This window comes from Salvelinus namaycush, unplaced genomic scaffold (assembly GCF_016432855.1).
Source record: "Salvelinus namaycush isolate Seneca unplaced genomic scaffold, SaNama_1.0 Scaffold776, whole genome shotgun sequence".
In the NCBI taxonomy this organism is placed as follows: Eukaryota; Metazoa; Chordata; class Actinopteri; order Salmoniformes; family Salmonidae; genus Salvelinus; species Salvelinus namaycush.
In genome coordinates this window covers 37,501-62,500 of record NW_024061504.1, presented here as the reverse complement: position 1 = coordinate 62,500, position 25,000 = coordinate 37,501, and the positions used below count along the sequence as shown (strand labels likewise).

The following is a 25,000-nucleotide window of genomic DNA, read 5'->3' as shown; positions in this document are numbered from 1 at the left end:
CTCTCTCTCTCTCTCTCTCTCTCTCTCTCTCTCTCTCTCTCTCTCTCTCTCTCTCTCTCTCTCGTCTACATCTCAGCTAACTCTCTCTCCTCTCTCCCTCTCCAGGCCTCAGTAACATCATCATCTACATCTCAGCTAACTCTCTCTCTCTCAAATTCAAATTCAAATTCAAGCTGCTTTATTGGCATGAAAAACATTGTGTCAATATTGCCAAAGCAACAATGTATACAATATACATTGTAATAAAATTATAAACAATGACAAATAATAATATAGAATGGCAGTAAATAATAATACAAAATTAAATATAAAAATAGTAACAATAAAATGGTAACAGTCAATAATCGAATGTAATGTAATAAAAAAATGAAACTATAACTAACTTATAACTAAATAACGGTCATCTTCACCATTACATTGGTACTACAACTACTATCATCATTACCACTACTACCACCACCACCATCATTAAACTGCTATCATTACCATTACCACCCATACCATTACTACTTGGAATGATAAACAACAATAATAATAGTAATAACAATAATAGTAATAACAATAACAGTCATAATAAGTAGCAGTCATAATACTGCTTACTATGCAGATGTTATTATTCAGTGTCCCTCAGGCTATGGCAGGCAAATACATATTTGGCTGCAAGAGGAGCCATTGCTCCTTCGCCCATGAGTATTTTTAGTTTTTCCTCTGGGTTTAATAAGTTAAAATTTGGAATAAATGTAGACATTTCTGTGAATAATGAATCTCTTGGTGAGGAATATTTATCACAGTAAAGGAGAAAGTGCATCTCTGTTTCTACATCCCCTGTCGTGCAGTGACCACATACACGCTCCTCTTTGGGTAGCCATGTCTTTTTATGTCTGCCGGTTTCTATTGCCAATCGGTGGTCACTCAGCCTGTACTTGGTAAGGATCTGTCTCTGCTTCGTATCTCTGACAGAGTAGAGATATTCAGCCAATTCATATTCTCTGTTTAGGGTCAGATAGCAATTTAGTCGGCTTTGGGATTTTGTTTCGTTTTTCCAATGTTGTATATATGAGTCCTTTGATTGGTTCATGATTTTGTTTATTGGAATTCTTTCTTTTGAAGCAGTGCTGGTGTCAGCTTGGTTGGTGAGGTCCAACACCAGCTGACTGAGAGGGCTCGTTTCTGGGCTCAGCTCTTGGGTTTGAAGTGCTTTAAATTGCAGACTCGAATTTGGACTTGAATTTAGATGTAGCCAAAATTTTAATGATCTTTTCTGTATTTTCATTATTACTGGAAAGCGGCCCAATTCTGCCCTACATGCATTAGTTGGTGTATTTCTCTGGACTTGTAGGATTTTCCGACAGAATTCTCTCTCTCTCTCTCCCCCCTCTCCACTCTCCAGGCCTCAGTAACATCATCGGCATCATCGTCTACATCTCGGCTAACTCTGGTGACCCGGGTCAGAGCGACAGTAAGAAGAGTTACTCGTACGGCTGGTCCTTCTACTTCGGGGCGCTGTCCTTCATCTTGGCTGAGATGGTGGGCGTCCTGACAGTCCACGTCTTCATAGAGCGCCACCGACAGCTCCGTACCCGCGGCCGCCGCTCCCTCACCAAACCCGCTCTGTTCCGCTCCGCGTCCTACTACAGCCGCTACAACCGCTACAGACGCCGCTCCAGTTACCGCGGCAACTCGATATCGTCGGCGGGGCAGCTGCGACCTCGTGACCCCTCGCCGTTGCCAGCGGCCCTGTCCGTGTCAAAGGTTGTCGCCGCGGGGCCAGTGGGGTCGGAGTTCACCCTGTTCACGTTGGCCCCACACAAACTAACCCCGCCCAACAACAAGATGGCAGCCGCCGCAGGAGGGGTGGATGTCGCGAAGAGCGTTTTCCTGTCACCACTGACAAGCAAGACCAACAACAAGGACATGTTGCCTAGCAACGCTGCCAACAGGAGGACAACACCTGTCTGAGAGAGGGAGGGAGAGAAATAGAGAGAGAGAGACAGGGGGGGAGGATGAGCGAATGGGAGTGAGGAATAGAGGGAGGAGTGGAGGGAGGGAGGGTAAGGGAAGGATGGAGAGAGAGAAAGGAGAAGGACAAAAGTTGTCATGGATTGTTGAGTCCTACTCTATGACTGGATGGAACACTACCTCTGTCTGATGACCGACAGGATGGAACACTACTTCTGTCTGATGACCGACAGGATGGAACACTACCTCTGTCTGATGACCATAGGACAGACAGGATGGAACACTACCTCTGTCTGATGACCTAGGACAGACAGGATGGAACACTACCTCTGTCTGATGACTATAGAACAGACAGGATGGAACACTACCTCTGTCTGATGACCATAGGACAGACAGGATGGAACACTACCTCTGTCTGATGACCTAGGACAGACAGGATGGAACACTACCTCTGTCTGATGACTATAGAACAGACAGGATGGAACACTACCTCCGTCTGATGACTATAGAACAGACAGGATGGAACACTACCTCTGTCTGATGACCATAGAACAGACAGGATGGAACACTACCTCTGTCTGATAACTATAGAACAGACAGGATAGAACACTACCTCTGTCTGATGACCATAGAACAGACAGGATGGAACACTACCTCTGTCTGATAACTATAGAACAGACAGGATGGAACACTACCTCTGTCTGATGACCATAGAACAGACAGGATGGAACACTACCTCTGTCTGATGACTATAGAACAGACAGGATGGAACACTACCTCTGTCTGATGACTGTAGAACAGACAGGATGGAACACTACCTCTGTCTGATGACCAAAGAACAGACAGGATGGAACACTACCTCTGTCTGATGACCAAAGAACAGACAGGATGGAACACTACCTCTGTCTGATGATTATAGAACAGACAGGATGGAACACTACCTCTGTCTGATGACCAAAGAACAGACAGGATGGAACACTACCTCTGTCTGATGACTATAGAACAGACAGGATGGAACACTACCTCTGTCTGATGACCATAGGACAGGATGGAACACTACCTCTGTCTGATGACTATAGAACAGACAGGATGGAACACTACCTCTGTCTGATAACTATAGAACAGACAGGATAGAACACTACCTCTGTCTGATGACCATAGAACAGACAGGATGGAACACTACCTCTGTCTGATGACTATAGAACAGACAGGATGGAACACTACCTCTGTCTGATGACCATAGAACAGACAGGATGGAACACTACCTCTGTCTGATGACTATAGAACAGACAGGATGGAACACTACCTCTGTCTGATGACTATAGAACAGACAGGATGGAACACTACCTCTGTCTGATGACTGTAGAACAGACAGGATGTAACACTACCTCTGTCTGGTGACTGTAGAACAGACAGGATGGAACACTACCTCTGCCTGAACCGTAGAACAGACAGGATGGAACACTACCTCTGTCTGATGACTATAGAACAGACAGGATGGAACACTACCTCTGTCTGATGATTATAGAACAGACAGGATGGAACACTACCTCTGTCTGATGACCAAAGAACAGACAGGATGGAACACTACCTCTGTCTGATGACTATAGAACAGACAGGATGGAACACTACCTCTGTCTGATGACTATAGAACAGACAGGATGGAACACTACCTCTGTCTGATGACCATAGAACAGACAGGATGGAACACTACCTCTGTCTGATGACTGTAGAACAGACAGGATGGAACACTACCTCTGTCTGATGACTATAGAACAGACAGGATGGAACACTACCTCTGTCTGATGACCATAGAACAGACAGGATGGAACACTACCTCTGTCTGATGACCATAGAACAGACAGGATGGAACACTACCTCTGTCTGATGACCATAGAACAGACAGGATGGAACACTACCTCTGTCTGATGACTATATAACAGACAGGATGGAACACTACCTCTGTCTGATGACTATAGAACAGACAGGATGGAACACTACCTCTGTCTGATGACTATAGAACAGACAGGATGGAACACTACCTCTGTCTGATGACTATAGAACAGACAGGATGGAACACTACCTCTGTCTGATGACTATAGAACAGACAGGATGGAACACTACCTCTGTCTGATGACTATAGAACAGACATGGAACATTTACAAAACTCATATTACTGTGTAGAACAGTATAGAATTGATCTGTCTGTCTGTTCAGTTTGTTTCCTGGAAGCTTAAATGACCCCTGACCTCTGTCGAGAGCCAATGACAGACCCAAATCCAGTGTAGCTGTCCGACCTGACATCCAATAACGTCCCCTTTGTTTTCTATTACAAAAGCCCTCTCTTTAAAGATGTTGTGTATTCTGCAGACTAACCTCTAGTAACTCTTAGTCGGTTCTCACACTGTTTATAATAAATACACTGACTAACCTCTAGTAACTCTTAGTGGACCCTCACACTGTTTATAATAAATACACTGACTAACCTCTAGTAACTCTTAGTCTGCCCTCACACTGCTTATAATAAATACACTGACTAACCTCTAGTAACTCTTAGTGGACCCTCACACTGTTTATAATAAATACACTGACTAACCTCTAGTAACTCTTAGTGGACCCTCACACTGTTTATAATAAATACACTGACTAACCTCTAGTAACTCTTAGTCTGCCCTCACACTGTTTATAATAAATACACTGACTAACCTCTAGTAACTCTTAGTCTGCCCTCACACTGTTTATAATAAATACACTGACTAACCTCTAGTAACTCTTAGTCTGCCCTCACACTGTTTATAATAAATACACTGACTAACCTCTAGTAACTCTTAGTGGACCCTCACACTGTTTATAATAAATACACTGACTAACCTCTAGTAACTCTTAGTGGACCCTCACACTGTTTATAATAAATACACTGACTAATCTATAGTAACTCTTAGTGGACCCTCACACTGTTTATAATAAATACACTCACTAACCTCTAGTAACTCTTAGTCAGCCCTCACACTGTTTATAATAAATACACTGACTAACCTCTAGTAACTCTTAGTCTGCCCTCACACTGTTTATAATAAATACACTGACTAACCTCTAGTAACTCTTAGTCTGCCCTCACACTGTTTATAATAAATACACTGACTAACCTCTCGTAACTCTTAGTGGACCCTCACACTGTTTATAATAAATACACTGACTAACCTCTAGTAACTCTTAGTCTGCCCTCACACTGTTTATAATAAATACACTGACTAACCTCTAGTAACTCTTAGTGGACCCTCACACTGTTTATAATAAATACACTGACTAACCTCTAGTAACTCTTAGTCTGCCCTCACACTGTTTATAATAAATACACTGACTAACCTCTAGTAACTCTTAGTGGACCCTCACACTGTTTATAATAAATACACTGACTAACCTCTAGTAACTCTTAGTCTGCCCTCACACTGTTTATAATAAATACACTGACTAACCTCTAATAACTCTTAGTGGACCCTCACACTGTTTATAATAAATACACTGACTAACCTCTAGTAACTCTTAGTCTGCCCTCACACTGTTTATAATAAATACACTGACTAACCTCTAGTAACTCTTAGTCTGCCCTCACACTGTTTATAATAAATACACTGACTAACCTCTAGTAACTCTTAGTCTGCCCTCACACTGTTTATAATAAATACACTGACTAACCTCTAGTAACTCTTAGTGGACCCTCACACTGTTTATAATAAATACACTGACTAACCTCTAGTAACTCTTAGTGGACCCTCACACTGTTTATAATAAATACACTGACTAATCTATAGTAACTCTTAGTGGACCCTCACACTGTTTATAATAAATACACTCACTAACCTCTAGTAACTCTTAGTCAGCCCTCACACTGTTTATAATAAATACACTGACTAACCTCTAGTAACTCTTAGTCTGCCCTCACACTGTTTATAATAAATACACTGACTAACCTCTAGTAACTCTTAGTCTGCCCTCACACTGTTTATAATAAATACACTGACTAACCTCTCGTAACTCTTAGTGGACCCTCACACTGTTTATAATAAATACACTGACTAACCTCTAGTAACTCTTAGTCTGCCCTCACACTGTTTATAATAAATACACTGACTAACCTCTAGTAACTCTTAGTGGACCCTCACACTGTTTATAATAAATACACTGACTAACCTCTAGTAACTCTTAGTCTGCCCTCACACTGTTTATAATAAATACACTGACTAACCTCTAGTAACTCTTAGTCTGCCCTCACACTGTTTATAATAAATACACTGACTAACCTCTAGTAACTCTTAGTCTGCCCTCACACTGTTTATAATAAATACACTGACTAACCTCTAGTAACTCTTAGTGGACCCTCACACTGTTTATAATAAATACACTGACTAACCTCTAGTAACTCTTAGTCTGCCCTCACACTGTTTATAATAAATACACTGACTAACCTCTAGTAACTCTTAGTGGACCCTCACACTGTTTATAATAAATACACTGACTAACCTCTAGTAACTCTTAGTCTGCCCTCACACTGTTTATAATAAATACACTGACTAACCTCTAGTAACTCTTAGTCTGCCCTCACACTGTTTATAATAAATACACTGACTAACCTCTAGTAACTCTTAGTCTGCCCTCACACTGTTTATAATAAATACACTGACTAACCTCTAGTAACTCTTAGTCTGCCCTCACACTGTTTATAATAAATACACTGACTAACCTCTAGTAACTCTTAGTCTGCCCTCACACTGTTTATAATAAATACACTGACTAACCTCTAGTAACTCTTAGTCTGCCCTCACACTGTTTATAATAAATACACTGACTAACCTCTAGTAACTCTTAGTGGACCCTCACACTGTTTATAATAAATACACTGACTAACCTCTAGTAACTCTTAGTCTGCCCTCACACTGTTTATAATAAATACACTGACTAACCTCTAGTAACTCTTAGTCTGCCCTCACACTGTTTATAATAAATACACTGACTAACCTCTAGTAACTCTTAGTCTGCCCTCACACTGTTTATAATAAATACACTGACTAACCTCTAGTAACTCTTAGTCTGCCCTCACACTGTTTATAATAAATACACTGACTAACCTCTAGTAACTCTTAGTCTGCCCTCACACTGTTTATAATAAATACACTGACTAACCTCTAGTAACTCTTAGTCTGCCCTCACACTGTTTATAATAAATACACTGACTAACCTCTAGTAACTCTTAGTGGACCCTCACACTGTTTATAATAAATACACTGACTAACCTCTAGTAACTCTTAGTCTGCCCTCACACTGTTTATAATAAATACACTGACTAACCTCTAGTAACTCTTAGTCTGCCCTCACACTGTTTATAATAAATACACTGACTAACCTCTAGTAACTCTTAGTCTGCCCTCACACTGTTTATAATAAATACACTGACTAACCTCTAGTAACTCTTAGTCTGCCCTCACACTGTTTATAATAAATACACTGACTAACCTCTAGTAACTCTTAGTCTACCCTCACACTGTTTATAATAAATACACTGACTAACCTCTAGTAACTCTTAGTGGACCCTCACACTGTTTATAATAAATACACTGACTAACCTCTAGTAACTCTTAGTCTGCCCTCACACTGTTTATAATAAATACACTGACTAACCTCTAGTAACTCTTAGTGGACCCTCACACTGTTTATAATAAATACACTGACTAACCTCTAGTAACTCTTAGTCTGCCCTCACACTGTTTATAATAAATACACTGACTAACCTCTAGTAACTCTTAGTCTGCCCTCACACTGTTTATAATAAATACACTGACTAACCTCTAGTAACTCTTAGTGGACCCTCACACTGTTTATAATAAATACACTGACTAACCTCTAGTAACTCTTAGTCTGCCCTCACACTGTTTATAATAAATACACTGACTAACCTCTAGTAACTCTTAGTCTGCCCTCACACTGTTTATAATAAATACACTGACTAACCTCTAGTAACTCTTAGTGGACCCTCACACTGTTTATAATAAATACACTGACTAACCTCTAGTAACTCTTAGTCTGCCCTCACACTGTTTATAATAAATACACTGACTAACCTCTAGTAACTCTTAGTGGACCCTCACACTGTTTATAATAAATACACTGACTAACCTCTAGTAACTCTTAGTCTGCCCTCACACTGTTTATAATAAATACACTGACTAACCTCTAGTAACTCTTAGTCTGCCCTCACACTGTTTATAATAAATACACTGACTAACCTCTAGTAACTCTTAGTCTGCCCTCACACTGTTTATAATAAATACACTGACTAACCTCTAGATATGAGTTTGAAATGGGGCATAACTTATGTTTCTGTGACATTATGAAATGTTTTCTACTGTTCCTCTGTTTTTTATAGTGTTTCAGGCTACAGTAATAATCACTTCTCAGCTGTTGATTTTGGCTGGTGTGTGTGTGTGTGTGTGTGTGTGTGTGTGTGTGTGTGTGTGTGTGTGTGCGTCTCCTAGGACTTTGTGGAAAACACCTGAATCTGTGGCATCTCAGGTGTAGAGTGCTTTGAACCAAAACACAACGTACAGATTACTGTCAACAAACGCAACTCATCACTCACCGCACACACACACACAGACTATTGAGATAACAAAGTATAGTGATTCTCCTGTTAGGGCTCAGTATTGGTTCTGTATAAAAGCCTCTTTCGGTCAAGTATTCAATTCTATTTCTTACAGTTATTTTATCGCTTTAGAACTATTTATATAACATGAGTATGTGCTACAGACATCAAAACTATGAAACAACACATATGGAATCATGTAGTAACCAAAGAAAGTGTTAAATATGTCAAAATATATTTTATATTTGAGATTCAAAGTACTCACATTTTGCCTTGATGACAGCTTTGAACACTCTTGGAATTCTCTCAACCAGCTTCACCTGGAAGGCTTTTCCAACAGTCTTGAAGTAGTTCGCAACAATTGCTGAGCACTTGTAGGCTGCTTTTCCTTCACTCTGCGGTCTAACTCATCCCAAACCATCTCAATTGGGTTGAGGTCGGGTGATTGGGGAGGCCAGGTCATCTGATGCGGCACTCCATCACTCTCCTTCTTGGTCAAATAGCCCTTACACAGCCTGGAGGTGTGTTGGGTCTTTGCCCTGTTGAGAAACAAGTGCAAACCAGATGGGATGGCGTATTGCTGCAGAATGCTCTGGTAACCTTGATGGTGCCTTGAATTCTAAGTAAAATCACTGACAGTGTCACCAGCAAACCATCACACCTCCATGCTTCACGGTGGGAACCACACATGCGGAGATCATCCGTTCACCTACTCTGCATCTCACAAAGACATGGTGGTTGGAATCAAAAATCTCCAATTCGGACCAAAGGACAGATTTCCACCGGTCTAATGTCCATTGCTTGTATTTCTTGGCCCAAGCAAGTCTCTTCTTCTTATTGGTGTCCTTTAGTCAGGGTTTCTTTGCAGGAATTCGACCATGAAAGCCTGATTCACGCAGTCTCCTCTGAACAGTTGATGTTGAGATGTGTCTATTACTTGAACTCTGTGAAGCATTATTTGGGCTGCAATTTCTGAGGCTGGTAACTCTAATGAACTTATCCTCTGCAGCAGAGGTAACTCTGGGTCTTCCTTTCCTGTGGCGGTCCTCATGAGAGCCAGTTTCATCATATTGCTTGATGGTTTTTGCGACTGCACTTGAAGAAACTTTCAAAGTTCTTGACATTTTCCAGATTGACTGACCTTCATGTCTTAAAGTAATGATGGACTGTCGTTTCTCTTTGCTTATTTGAGCTGTTCTTGCCATACTATGGACTTGGTCTTTTACCAAATAGGGCTATCTTCTGTATACAACACCTACCTTGTCACAACACAACTTTTAAGAAGGAAAGAAATTCCACAAATTAACTTTTAACAAGGCACACCTGTTAATTGAAATGCATTCCAGTTGACTACCTCATGAAGCTGGTTGAGAAAATGCCAAGAGTGTGCAACGCTGTCATCAAGTCAAAGGGTGGCTACTTTGAAGAATCTCAAATATAAAATATTTTTTGATTTGTTTAATACATTTTGGGTTTCTACATGATTCCATATGTGTTCATAGTTTTGATATCTTCACTATTATTCTACAATGTAGTGGTTTATCGTGTATTATAAACTAGGTGGTTTAAGCCCTGAATGCTGATTGGCTGACTGCCATGGTATATCAGACTCGATACCACGGGTATGACAGAACATTTATTTTTACTGCTCTAATTATGTTGATAACCAGTTTATAGTACGGGTTTGTGTTATATGGCCAATATACCACGGCTAAGGGTTGTATCCAGGCACTCCGCGTTGCGTCGTCCCTAAAGAACAGCCCTTAGCCGTGCCATATGGCCGTATACCGGACCTCCTCGGGCCTTATTGCTTCATTCTACAGCTCACTAGAGGGCGCTAGCTGCAGCCAAAGCTGCACACGTCACCAAACGTCTAAACCGAAGTTTTCGCTTTGTGGTGTTTATTGTAACTGTTAATAACTATACTGGTCAAGTGTCAACATTTAATTATTTTTTATAAATTGGACATCAATTGTGGATACGGAAGAAAAGTTTCTGGACCTGAAATAATTCACAACGGGAGACCTTCAAGTGGTTTGTTGCAATGGAAGAACTACCCCGCCTTCCCGTGCTCCTGAGCCTGTGGAGATCAGTTTTGACTTTATGATTTTAACAGAAGTAGAGTGAATTGTATTTATTTGTATTTATCATATTTTGTTGTTGTTTTTGCTAGTTAGTATGAGTATTTTCATCCAAAACGTTTTTTTTAAATATATATTTTACTACCTCGCACAGTAGGTTGCACCTTATGGACTGGACCTCATAGATGAAAAAAAAATCGTTTCCGTTTTCTTGTCAGGCCAGTTTCCGGGCCCGCCATGATGTTCTGAAGACAACGAGGAGCAACGGAAAGACCGTCGAAATGGATGTTATGGATTTAATCAACGAAAATTATAGTTTGGAAGGAGATAATTACCGTCGTTTTGGATAAGAGCCTAAGCTAACTGGTTATTAAAGTGGTTGTTTCCAGTGGCCATTTTCTAACCAGTTAACTAGCTACCCAAGTACTGTACGCTAACGTTAGCTGCGGGTAATGTTTTTGTTTTGAGTGGTAGGTAACGTTACACCGACCTAGGCCGCAGATTTCCTTGTCTCATAATTTCATCGTAGGTCATACAAGGATAAACATCGTTCCTGCGTGGACTGCAACTCCGAAAAGGATCGTTTGAGGACTTATTTTTGGACGTTTGATTTTCAGTTTCCGGACGGATAGAAGATTTTGGACTGCGCCATTTACGGCGGAAGAGCGAAGCTTGCGGCCTCGCATGGACTCCTAACCGCGAACTCGGTGCCTCGCTGCTTTCAGCAGCTACAAGGCCCGTGTTTCCGCGAGAGACTCTACTGACTTTATTAACCGTGAAAAAGCCGTAATGGACACTTCTGGAACTGTACTTTTCTTGTGTTTTACCGGACTCTTAACGAACTGACCGGGTAAAAGACGCTGCTTGCTGGTGTCCCGGCCTTTCACTACTAGTAGCTTGGTGTCTTTGACGTATACAGCTACAAGGACTATCTGTGAATACTTCCTCTTAGTTCATTGCCTGTTTTCCCTTCGGTATTATCTTAGACTAAACTGGTAGCTTTCCCTTCAGTCTCAGATCATATCTAGTACTGGTTATTGTTATTCTTAACTAACTTGTTGTTTTCCCCTGTCTTGAGTTTGATTTAAGTGATAGTTGTGAGAATGTCGTGTGTTCATTATAAATTCTCGTCCAAACTGGACTACAACACCGTGACCTTTGACGGGCTGCACATCACCCTAGCCGAGCTGAAACGGCAGATTATGGGCAGAGAGCGCCTCAAAGCCACCGACTGTGACCTGCAGATCACCAACGCACAGACCCGTGAAGGTAAGAACTAGCCCAGAGCGCCCCCGGCAGTCTCTAGTAGTACAGGTTGTTCTACAACGAGCTGATGTTAGTGATGCCAAGATTCTCAATGATTCTATGCAGTTTTATGGTGTGTACTTCCTGATAGGGATCGGCGATATGGTCCCAAAAAATAAATTATATATAGATACAGAAGTTGGATTGTATTACTGTATTTGACCCCCCAAAAAATATTTGTAATAATATACATTTTAAATTTACTTTGAGTAGTGCGTGACCCTAGGGTGGTATTTCTCCATTCTGATTTATTTTTGTGTTAATTTAATATTATAAAACAATTTTCAGCTCATTCATACATTTCCTGCACTCATTTGAGATCATTTCCACGCTGCGGTGTAGGGCTGCACGATATGGGCAAACAATCTGGGGCATATTTTGAACCAAATGTTGCAATTGAAACTTGCGATTTAGAGCAAAACACTTGTCAACTGTTGGAATTATAATGATTATTCTATAGTTAATAGTGGCCACTTTGAATACAGTGTTTTTGACATGACAACGGGAACGTTTAATCTCCGGCTACATTGAATGTTTTCTCTTAGCTACTTCATGTAGCTAAGATATTCTTGCTTTGTGTATTCCTCTTTGATTTTTAGAAGATACTATTGTACAAACAACATGCTGATTGTAGGTGTTATGAGGCTGTATAAGTACGTTTGCTATAAACTCCGTACATCTATTGGCCCGCCAGCTAACAGGCGATTAGCATTAGCGGCTAACAGCCCGGACTTGATAAGAAATGACAAGCTAGCTGTTTGTATATGTAATAATAATAATGATAGTGTAACGTTAATTACAGAACACTAGTGGATTTATATTAAGAAGCAAAGTGAAAACAACATAGTTGTCATCAACATTGTTGCATTGCCAATGCAGATTGAACGCAAGTGGCTCATTGTTGAGGAACCAAAATAAAACAATCAACAATTGCATATGTTTAATCTCTAGGAACTCATAAAGTGTTGAGTCCAATCTCTCTAGAGCTTCGGCTGGGGTGACCTTTTACACAGGGAAGAACGATGTGAATTTAACCGTTTTTGTTTGATGTCCACATCCCCAAACACTATTTATTACTAATGATATATTATATTCCCCGTGGTTCTATAGACTACAGTACTAATGCTATATTATATTCCCTGTGCTTCTATAGACTACAGTACTAATGATATATGCTGTGTACCTTGTGCTTCTACAGAGTACACTGATGAGGAGATTCACATCCCCAAACACTCATCGGTGATCGTCAGACGCACCCCCATCGGAGGGGTCAAACCAGCGGGCAGAACGTTCATTGTGTACGTAGCTATGACATCGTGACCCTGTGTCTATCTGCATGGTAGTAAACCCCCCCAATCGCCTGTTGATCCTAATAACGGCCACACACTAGTATCCAGTCAAATGGTAGTAACCCCCCCCCCCCCCCCCCATCGCCTGTTAATGCCAATACCCCCCCTCCACACAGCCACACACTAGTATCCAGTCAAACCAGCCTAGTTATTCTAGAGCTACAACTCCTCTCTGTTGTCTAGTCCATGTTGATGCCAATACCCCCTCCACACAGCCACACACTAGTATAGTCAAACCAGCCTAGTTATTCTAGAGCTACAACTCCTCTCTGTTGTCTAGTCCATGTTGATGCCAATACCCCCTCCACACAGCCACACACTAGTATACAGTCAAACCAGCCTAGTTATTCTAAAGCTACAACTCCTCTCTGTTGTCTAGTCCATGTTGATGCCAATACCCCCCCCCCCCTCCACACAGCCACACACTAGTATCCAGTCAAACCAGCCTAGTTATTCTAAAGCTACAACTCCTCTTTGTTGTCTAGTCCATGTTGATGCCAATACCCCCCCCCCACACAGCCACACACTAGTATCCAGTCAAACCAGCCTAGTTATTCTAGAGCTACAACTCCTCTTTGTTGTCTAGTCCATGTTGATGCCAATACCCCCCCCCCCCCCCTCCACAGAGCCACACACTAGTATCCAGTCAAACCAGCCTAGTTATTCTAGAGCTACAACTCCTCTCTGTTGTCCATGTCTGTGGTGGTTGTTGACATGTTATTCTGTTTCTTCCTGTTTGTTTAGTGACCGTTCTGACATGGCTGCTGGATCCTCCAGACCCGTATGTAACAAGCACTCTCATTTCCTTACTCTCTCTGTCCTCCTTTTATAAACTCTGCTCTGATTTTTTGGGGGGGTTAAACATACTGTGTAAACTCTGTTCTGATTGGTAATCAGTTAACTCTGAGTTGTTACAGTGATTTTAATATTCTGTTCTGATTGGTCACCAGTTAACTCTGAGTTGTCATGGTGATAATATTCTGTTTTGATTGGTCACCAGTTAACTCTGAGTTGTCATGGTGATAATATTCTGTTTTGATTGGTTCCAACTGCTGTTCCCTGTTGTGTAACTCACTGTGTGTTTTTAATGTTGTTCAATGTGTTGATGGATCTGAACTATATTGTGACTGTATTTCATATTGAAACAAGGGTTAGCGTAGTGTTGTTAGCCTGCCACTGTACAGAGCCTCCCCTGTGTGTTGAGACAATGCTTCATAATCCTTACAGGCATGATGATGACCGATTATTGCTATGCTGCTTTACTTCAAATGAATGGGAAATTCTGCTTTTTCTTTCACGTGGTGTTATAGCAATGAGTTTTTGAGGTATTGACTAAGACTAATGCATTGATACCTTGTATGGATACCTGTGTGTGACTGTGTGTGTGTGGGGTAAATCGGTAAATAATTTGGTTCCTGTTCAACAGTTGTTCTAAAACTGAAGTTAATTGCTGATATTTGGCTGTCCTAATGTTGTTCTCATCATATTCTGACATTTTAATATGGACTGGACATAGTTGATCCTTTGTTCTCTCAAGAATATTTTTTTTTTTTTACTACAAACTACTTAGAAATGCAATGCATTTTGTCTACTTTGCAATCATTTTTTACTTAAAGCTAAACTGTAAACTAGGTGTTAAGTATTTACTATGATGAGTACTGAATCCACGATCATGTTTGGTACAGAGTTACAAAAAAAAACTAAAAGCGGTGCAATGATGATGATACCATTACGACATCAGAGACTATTATGACATCACTGAAATGATCTATTATGACATCACAGGGTTCTAACTGGGCTGACTGTGTGGCATGGTAGGTTCCCGTGGCGACAGGGTTGTGTTTGGTTGCTGCTGTACGCTGCCAGAACTGTCAATAAAGAGGTTATGTGTTCTGTTGTGAGCACGTGCACCACCACACCAGACCCTGTGTCTTCCCTTCACAGTGACCTCTGAACCTACCAACCTACCAGCCTCTACTATGATGATGATGATGATGACAGCGACGACGAAGAGTTTATAGCTTACTAAACCAGACCTCTCTACCCTCCCTCTTCCCCTTTGTCCCTTGACTAGTGTTATGATGGCTATTGTTTACTACTATTGTATAATGGTTACTGTAGTGAAAGTATTGTTAAAAGAAACACATTTTATTATACTGTTTTGCAGTGTTGCCATAATGCACTAGATAGATCATCCTATGTGGACCCATAGCGCCTCACTCCAGACACTGCTGTAGACGAGGAGTCATGAAGGCAACATGGTTCACTTCAACTGTTACCCATATAGCTACATGCACTGGCTAGGAAGTAGGATCTTGGGTTAACTGGTGTAACGTGAGCTAATCGGTTACCTAGACCAGTCTTGCTCTGAATTTAATCCTGTTAGCCCATAGTCTACCTAGACCGGCCTAGCTCTGAATTTAATCCTGTTAGCTCAGTCTGTTACCTAGACCGGCCTAGCTCTGAATTTAATCCTGTTAGCTCAGTCTGTTACCTAGACCAGCCTAGCTCTGAATTTAATCCTGTTAGCTCAGTCTGTTACCTAGACCAGCCTTGCTCTAAAATTTAATCCTGTTAGCTCAGTCTGTTACCTAGACCGGCCTAGCTCTGAATTTAATCCTGTTAGCTCAGTCTGTTACCTAGACCGGCCTAGCTCTGAATTTAATCCTGTTAGCTCAGTCTGTTACCTAGACCGGCCTAGCTCTGAATTTAATCCTGTTAGCTCAGTCTGTTGCCTAGCTCTGGACTTAATCCTGTTAGCTCATAGTCTGTTGCCTAGCTCTGGACTTAATCCTGTTAGCTCATAGTCTGTTGCCTAGTTTTGGACTTAATCCTGTTAGCCCATAGTGTAGTAAAGGGCCACAACAACAGCTATTATTACTACTGCTGGTGTAGCTAGCCGGGCTGTAACACCAACTACTACTACTAGCTACACCAGTAGTAGTAATAATAGCTGTTGTTGTGATAGTATTAGTAAACAAGCTAGGCTGGTCTAGGTAGTAATACCAACTACTGCAACCAATGTAGCTAGCGCAGCTGTAAATACCACCTACTACCATTAGTGATGTTGCTAGCCAGGCTGTAATACCTATTACTACTGGTGTAGCTAGCCAGGCTGTAGTACCTACTACTACTACTGGTGTAGCTAGCCAGGCTGTAGTACCAACTACTACTACTAGTGTAGCTAGCCAGGCTGTAGTACCAACTACTACTAGATACACCAGTAGTAGTATTAGTAAACAAGCTAGGTTGGTCTAGGTAGTAATACCAACTACTGCTACCAATGTAGCTAGCGCAGCTGTAAATACCACCTACTACCATTAGTGATGTAGCTAGCCAGGCTGTAATACCTACTACTACTGGTGTAGCTAGCCAGGCTGTAGTACCTACTACTACTACTACAGTTGTAGCTAGCTTAGCTGTAATACCAACTACTATTACTACTACTAGTGATGTAGCTAGCCAGGCTGTAGTACCAACTACTACTACTGGTGTAGCTAGCCCGGCTGTAGTACCAACTACTACTACTGGTGTAGCTAGCCCGGCTGTAACACCAACTACTACTAGGTACACCAGTAGTAGTATTAGTAAACAAGCTAGGTTGGTCTAGGTAGTAATACCAACTACCGCGACTAATGTAGCTAGCGCAGCTGTAAATACCACCTACTACCATTAGTGATGTAGCTAGCCAGGCTGTAATACCTACTACTGCTGGTGTAGCTAACTCAGCTGTAATACCTACTACTAATGTAGCTAGCCAGGCTGTAGTACCAACTACTACTACTACTGGTGTAGCTAGCCAGGCTGTAGTACCAACTACTACTACTACTGGTGTAGCTAGCCAGGCTGTAGTACCAACTACTACTACTGGTGTAGCTAGCCAGGCTGTAGTACCAACTACTACTACTGGTGTAGCTAGCCAGGCTGTAGTACCAACTACTACTGGTGTAGCTAGCCAGGCTGTAGTACCAACTACTACTGGTGTAGCTAGCCAGGCTGTAGTACCTACTACTACTACAGTTGTAGCTAGCTTAGCTGTAATACCAACTACTATTACTACTACTAGTGATGTAGCTAGCCAGGCTGTAGTACCAGCTACTACTACAGTTGTAGCTAGCTTAGCTGTAAAATCGACTACAACTACTGGTGTAGCTAGCCAGGCTGTAGTACCAACTACTACTACTGGTGTAGCTAACTCACCTGTATTACCTACTACTAATGTAGCTCGCCAGGCTGTATTACCAACTACTACTGGTGTAGCTAGCTCTGCTGTAATACCTACTACTAATGTAGCTAGCCAGGCTGTAGGACCAACTACTACTGGTGTGGCTAGCCAGGCTGTAGTACCAACTACTACTGGTGTGGCTAGCCAGGCTGTAGTACCAACTACTACTGGTGTGGCTAGCCAGGCTGTAGTACCAACTACTACTGGTGTGGCTAGCCAGGCTGTAGTACCAACTACTACTACTGGTGTAGCTAGCCCGGCTGTAGTACCAACTACTACTACTGGTGTAGCTAGCCCGGCTGTAACACCAACTACTACTAGGTACACCAGTAGTAGTATTAGTAAACAAGCTAGGTTGGTCTAGGTAGTAATACCAACTACCGCGACTAATGTAGCTAGCGCAGCTGTAAATACCACCTACTACCATTAGTGATGTAGCTAGCCAGGCTGTAATACCTACTACTGCTGGTGTAGCTAACTCAGCTGTAATACCTACTACTAATGTAGCTAGCCAGGCTGTAGTACCAACTACTACTACTACTGGTGTAGCTAGCCAGGCTGTAGTACCAACTACTACTACTACTGGTGTAGCTAGCCAGGCTGTAGTACCAACTACTACTACTGGTGTAGCTAGCCAGGCTGTAGTACCAACTACTACTACTGGTGTAGCTAGCCAGGCTGTAGTACCAACTACTACTGGTGTAGCTAGCCAGGCTGTAGTACCAACTACTACTGGTGTAGCTAGCCAGGCTGTAGTACCTACTACTACTACAGTTGTAGCTAGCTTAGCTGTAATACCAACTACTATTACTACTACTAGTGATGTAGCTAGCCAGGCTGTAGTACCAGCTACTACTACAGTTGTAGCTAGCTTAGCTGTAAAATCGACTACAACTACTGGTGTAGCTAGCCAGGCTGTAGTACCAACTACTACTACTGGTGTAGCTAACTCACCTGTATTACCTACTACTAATGTAGCTCGCCAGGCTGTATTACCAACTACTACTGGTGTAGCTAGCTCTGCTGTAATACCTACTACTAATGTAGCTAGCCAGGCTGTAGGACCAACTACTACTGGTGTGGCTAGCCAGGCTGTAGTACCAACTACTACTGGTGTGGCTAGCCAGGCTGTAGTACCAACTACTACTGGTGTGGCTAGCCAGGCTGTAGTACCAACTACTACTGGTGTGGCTAGCCAGGCTGTAGTACCAACTACTACTACTGGTGTAGCTAGCCAGGCTGTAGTACCAACTACTACTACTGGTGTAGCTAGCCAGGCTGTAGTACCAACTACTACTACTGGTGTAGCTAGCCAGGCTGTAGTACCAACTACTACTACTGGTGTAGCTAGCCAGGCTGTAGTACCTACTACTACTACTGGTGTAGCTAGCCAGGCTGTAGTACCTACTACTACTACTGGTGTAGCTAGCCAGGCTGTAGTACCAACTACTACTACTGGTGTAGCTAGCCAGGCTGTAGTACCAACTACTACTACTGGTGTAGCTAGCCAGGCTGTAGTACCAACTACTACTACTGGTGTAGCTAGCCAGGCTGTAGTACCAACTACTACTACTGGTGTAGCTAGCCAGGCTGTAGTACCAACTACTACTACTGGTGTAGCTAGCCAGGCTGTAGTACCAACTACTACTACTGGTGTAGCTAGCCAGGCTGTAGTACCAACTACTACTACTGGTGTAGCTAGCCAGGCTGTAGTACCAACTACTACTACTGGTGTAGCTAGCCAGGCTGTAGTACCAACTACTACTGGTGTAGCTAGCCAGGCTGTAATACCTATGTACCCCCCCCCCCCCCCCCCCAGCATCAGTTCCTGTGTGAATCTCAATTTTTTGCGGTTCCTCCTCACGTCGTATTGGAGGAGAAGGACGGCTCTGCTGCGTTCATCCCCTGGGTACAGATCTAGGATCAGTTTCCCATGCCACCGATCCTTACCATAACCATTCGTGTGGAAATGAAGAACTGAGCCCAGATCAGTGTTTTAGGGGGGGGAAACTTGACCCTACAACATTGGTGTAACTGTCACACTGTAGTAGTGAGTTGACTGGATGTATGTGATCTGCCTCTCTGGCTATGGAATGGGTTGATCAATCTGTGTGTCCTTGATTCCTCACCTCCTATCTCCTCGCCTCCTCCTCAAAAGACAGGTGGATGGTATCTCCTTCTCCAATGTCTTTTCAGAAGGAGACGGGGGAAGCCATGTCCATCTCTAGATTGAGTCCGTGTCTGCTCCCAGGCAGACAGGGGAAGCCATGTCCATCTCTAGATTGAGTCCGTGTCTGCTCCCAGGCAGACAGGTGGTGATGTCCACCTTGACTCTGTTCTGTCTTAATGTTGCTCTTCTCCTTCAGACCGACTCGTCACCGTCCGTCTCCCTGGCCCAGCTCTCTAAGGTACTGTCTCTCTCTGTGTGTGTTTTGGTCTTTGGGAATCAGGTTGGGGTTCGTTTAATTTCAACTCATTTAATTCGGGGCATGAATTAAAATGTAAATTGATTTTCACCTTACAACTCCTTGTCATCCTCTAACTCCACTCCTCATCCCTCTTCTCTCCTCATTCCTTTCGCCCATTCTCCTCCCTCTCCTCATTCCTTTCGCCCATTCTCCTCCCTCTCCTCATTCCTCTCGCCCATGCTCCTCCCTCTCCTCATTCCTCTCGCCCATGCTCCTCCCTCTCCTCATTCCTCTCGCCCATGCTCCTCCCTTTCTCTTCAGACTGCCAACCTAGCGGAGGCCAATGCATCAGAGGATGACAAGATCAGAGCCATGATGTCCCAGTCCAACAGTGAATATGACCCCATACAGTGAGTGTAATACACACAGTAGGGTTGGGCGGTATCCACGTGACCACGTCATCATGCCGTCCTTCTCATCCCAGAGGATTTACAGTATTAATGTCTTAGTTCTGAAAATACAACAAAAAGCCCATTGGGTGTCTATTACCAGAATGCTAACAAAATTAGTACAACTGATAGAGAATTTCCATGGAGGCTGCTAGCTAAATATGCTAACGAGAGCAAACTGAAATAAACAAATTGCAAAGACAGGCAATCCAGCTCATAAAGATGTACATACAGTTGAAGTCGGAAATTTACATACACTTAGGTTGGAGTCATTAAAACTCGTTTTTCAACCACTCCACAAATTTCTTGTTAACAAACTATATTTTTGGCAAGTCGGTTAGGACATCTACTTTGTGCATGACACAAGTAATTTTTCCAACAATTGTTTACAGACAGATTATTTCACTTATAATTCACTATCACAATTCCAGTGGGTCAGAAGTTTACATACACTAAGTTGACTGTGCCTTTAAACAGCTTGGAAAATTCCAGAAAATTATGTCAATTTGGCTTTAGAAGCTTCTAAAGCCAAATTGACATTTGAGTCAATTGTAAGTGTACCTGTGTATATACCTCTTTGCTTGACATCATGGGAAAATCAAAAAAATCAGCCAAGACCTCAGATATAAAATACAAAAAATTGTAGACCTCCACAAATCTGGTTCATCCTTGGGAGCAATTTCCAAACGCCTGAAGGTACCACGTTTATCTGTACAAACAATACTACGCAAGTGTAAACACCATGGGACCACGCAGCCGTCATACCGCTCAGGAAGGAAACACGTTCTGGCTTTTGCTGCTGGTGATTTTTTTGATCCACCTATGCAGACGACACCATTTTGTATACATCTGGCCCTTCTTTGGACACTGTGTTTACAAACCTCCAGACGAGCTTCAATGCCATACAACTCTCCTTCCGTGGCCTCCAACTGCTCTTAAATGCAAGTAAAACTAAATGCATGCTCTTCAACCGATTGCTGCCCGCACCTGCCCACCCGTCCAGCATCACTAGTTGGACGGTTCTGACTTAGAATATGTGGACAACTACAAATACCTAGGTGTCTGGTTAGACTGTAAACTCTCCTTCCAGAGTCAACATTAAGCATCTCCAATCCAAAATTAAATCTAGAATCGGCTTCCTATTTCGCAACAAACATCCTTCACTCATGCTGCCAAACATACCCTCGAAAAACTGACTATCCTACCGGTCCTTGACTTCGGCGATGTCATTTACAAAGTAGCCTCCAACACTCTACTCAGCAAAATGTATGTAGTTTATCACAGTGCCATCCGTTTTGTCACCAAAGCCCCATATACTACCCACCACTGCGACCTGTATGCTGTCGTTGGCTGGCCCTCGCTTCATATTCGTCGCCAAACCCACTGGCTCCAGGTCATCTATAAGTCTTTGCTAGGTAAAGCCCCGCCTTATCTCAGCTCACTGGTCACCATAGCAACACCCACCCGTAGCACGCGCTCCAGCAGGTATATCTCACTGGTCACCCCCAAAGCCAATTCCTCCGTTGGCCGCCTTTCGACGATCCAGTTCTCTGCTGCCAATGACTGGAACGAACTGTAAAAATCACTGAAGTTGGAGACTCATATCTCCCTCACTAACTTTAAGCACCAGCTGTCAGAACAGCTTCCCGATCATTGCACCTGTACATAGCCCATCTGTAAATAGCCCATCCAACTACCTCATCCCCATACTGTATTTATTTTGCTCATTTGCACCCCAGTATCTCTACTTGCACACTCATCTTCTGCACATCTATCACTCCAGTGTTTAATTGTTATATCGTAATTATTTCGCCACTATGGCATTTTTATTGCCTTACCTCCCTTATCCTACCTCATTTTCATACGCTGTATATAGACTTTTTCTATTGTATGACTGCATGTTTGTTTATTCCATGTGTAACTCTGTTGTTTGTGTCGCACTGCTTTGCTTTATCTTGGCCAGGTCGCAGTTGCAAATGAGAACTTGTTCTCAACTAGCCAACCTGGTTAAATAAAGGTGAAATAAATAAAGATGCTTTGTTGTGAAAAGTGCAAATCAATCCCAGAACAACAACAAAGGACCTTGTGAAGATGCTGGAGGAAACGGGTACAAAAGTATCTATATCCACAGTAAAACGAGTCCTATATCTACATAACCTGAAAGGCCGCTCAGCAAGGAAGAAGCCACTGCTCCGAAACCGCCATAAAAAAGCCCGACTACGGTTTGCAACTGCACATGGGGACAAAGATTGTACTTTTTGGAGAAATGTCCTCTGGTCTGATGAAACAAAAATAGAACTGTTTGGCCATAATAACCATCGTTATGTTTGGAAGAAAAAGGGGGAGGCTTGCAAGCCGAAGAACACCATCCCAACCGTGAAGCACGGGAGTGGCAGCTTTGCTGCAGGAGCGACTGGTGCACTTCACAAAAAAGATGGCATCGTGAGGCAGGAAAATGATGCGGATATATTGAAGCAGCATCTCAAGACATCAGTCAGAAAGTTAAAGCTTGGTCGCAAATGGGTCTTCCAAGTGGACAATGACCTCAAGCATACTTCCAGAGTTGTGGCAAAATGGCTTAAGGACAACAAAGGCAAGGTATTGGAGTGGCCATCACAAAGCCCTGACCTCAACCCTATAGAAAATATGTGGGCAGAACTGAAAAAGCATGTGCGAGCAAGGAGGCCTACAAACCTGACTCGGTTACACCAGCTCTGTCAGGAGGAATGGGCCAAAATTCACCCAAATTATTGTGGAACGCTTGTTGAAGGCTACCTGAAACGTTTGACCCAAGTTAAACAATTTAAAGGCAATGCTACCAAATACTAATTGAATGTATGTAAACTTCTGACCCACTGAGAATGCGATGAAAGAAATAAAAGCTGAAATAAATAATTCTCAGCTATTATTCTGACATTTAACATTCATAAAATAAAGTGGTGATCTTAACTGACCTAAGAGAGGGATTTTTTACTAGGATTAAATGTCAGGAATTGTGAAACTGAGCTTAAATGTATTTAGCTAAGGTGTATGTAAACTTCTGACTTCAACTGTATATACACTACATGACAATCTCCTTCCAAAATCATGGGCATTAATATGGAGTTGGACCCCCCTTTACTGCTCTAACAGCCTCCACTCTTCTGGGAAGGCTTTCCACTAGATGTTGGAACATCGCTGCGGGGACTTGCTTCTATTCAGCCACAAGGGCATTAGTGAGGTCGGGAACTGATGTTGGGCGATTAGACCTGGCTCACAGTCAACGTTCCAATTCATCCCAAAGTTGTTTGATGGGGTTGAAGTCAGGGCTCTGTGCAAGACAGTCAAGTTCTTCCACACCGATCTCGATAAACCATTTCTGTTTGGACCTCGCTTTGTGCGCGGGGGGAGTTGTCATGCTGAAACAGGAAAGGGCCTTCCTCAAACTGTTGCCAAAAAAGTTGGAAGCACAGAATCTTGTAGTATGTCATGTATGCTGTAGCATTAAGATTTCCCTTCACTGCAACTAAGGGGCCTGAAACATGAAAAACACCCCCAGACCATTATTCCTCCTCCACCAAACTTTACAGTTGGGGCAATGCACTCGGGCAGGTAGCATTCTCTGGCATCTGGCGAATCACACGTTTTATTCAAGTCACGTTAAAAAAAAAAAATCTATAAATACAATGTCTTCAACTCCAAATAGAGCTGTATAGTCCCAAGGTCTCCATATGGCTTTTTAATTAAAACTGAAGAACCATCTAAAGATATATTATTCATTCAAAAGTATTCAGACAACCCCCCCACCTTGACTTGATCCACATTTTGTTACATTACAGCCTTATTTTAAAATGGATTACATTGTCCCCCCCCCCTCAACAATCTACACACAATACCCCATAATGACATCACAATACCCCATAATGACATCTCAATACCCCATAATGACATCACAATACCCCATAATGACAAAGCCATAACACGTTTTTCGATATGTTTCCAAATGTATAAACAATTAGTCTGAAAGATCACATTTACATAAGTATTCTAGGGCCTGTCTTTTGTTCTTTTTTTTTTGTTGCAAGAGCTTTACTGTGTCTGGCTGCGTGATCAAAGGAGACTCCGTGCCAGAAAATTTGTGACAAAATGTTACAAAACCTGGCCAGAAATTCTAGTCTTCAGTCTCATGTCAAAGTAGAGTCTCAAGTTGTTTTTTATTTGTGACTGGAGTCAGACTCGAGTGTGGACTCCACACCTCTGCTGTTTTAGTGAACTGTAGTTTAATGTTTAAACTGAGACTCAGCGGCAGGATGAACCGCAGATGATGGGTGATGCAAGTTGATGCTCTCTGTCACAGAGTTTCTGTGTACGGGTACGCTTCATGCTTCAATGTGGTAGCTACGGGACCAAAACGGGGACAAGTTGATGCTCTCTGTCACAGAGTTTCTGTGTACGGGTACGCTTCATGCTTCAATGTGGTAGCTACGGGACCAAAACGGGGACAAGTTTAGCCTCACGCTTCAACGCTCTTTAGTTGTTTGGGAGTCGACCCGGTATTGCGGTCTACTTGGTGCTCACTGACTCTACCTTTTCTGTGTTTCTCCCCTC

General features: G+C 42.5%; 2 protein-coding genes across 3 annotated transcripts in view; both read left to right on the top strand.

Annotated features, from left to right (window-relative positions):
- The window catches only part of LOC120042772 (voltage-dependent calcium channel gamma-3 subunit-like), a 9,161-nt gene extending 7,202 nt beyond the window's left edge, over window positions 1-1,959 (top strand). Inside the window, exon 4 of the mRNA XM_038987575.1 lies at window positions 1,391-1,959. Coding sequence (XP_038843503.1) covers window positions 1,391-1,959 — 569 coding nt within the window. The remainder of the gene's footprint in view (window positions 1-1,390) is intronic.
- An 8,942-nt stretch (window positions 1,960-10,901) lies between these two features.
- Window positions 10,902-25,000, top strand: part of LOC120042770 (E3 ubiquitin-protein ligase RBBP6-like) — a 33,700-nt gene continuing 19,601 nt past the window's right edge. For both annotated transcript variants that reach the window (XM_038987573.1, XM_038987572.1), the window contains exons 1-5: window positions 10,902-11,946; window positions 13,181-13,280; window positions 14,076-14,112; window positions 19,923-19,964; window positions 20,286-20,374. In XM_038987573.1, coding sequence (XP_038843501.1) covers window positions 11,781-11,946; window positions 13,181-13,280; window positions 14,076-14,112; window positions 19,923-19,964; window positions 20,286-20,374 — 434 coding nt within the window. In that variant the 5' untranslated portion in view covers window positions 10,902-11,780. The remainder of the gene's footprint in view (window positions 11,947-13,180; window positions 13,281-14,075; window positions 14,113-19,922; window positions 19,965-20,285; window positions 20,375-25,000) is intronic.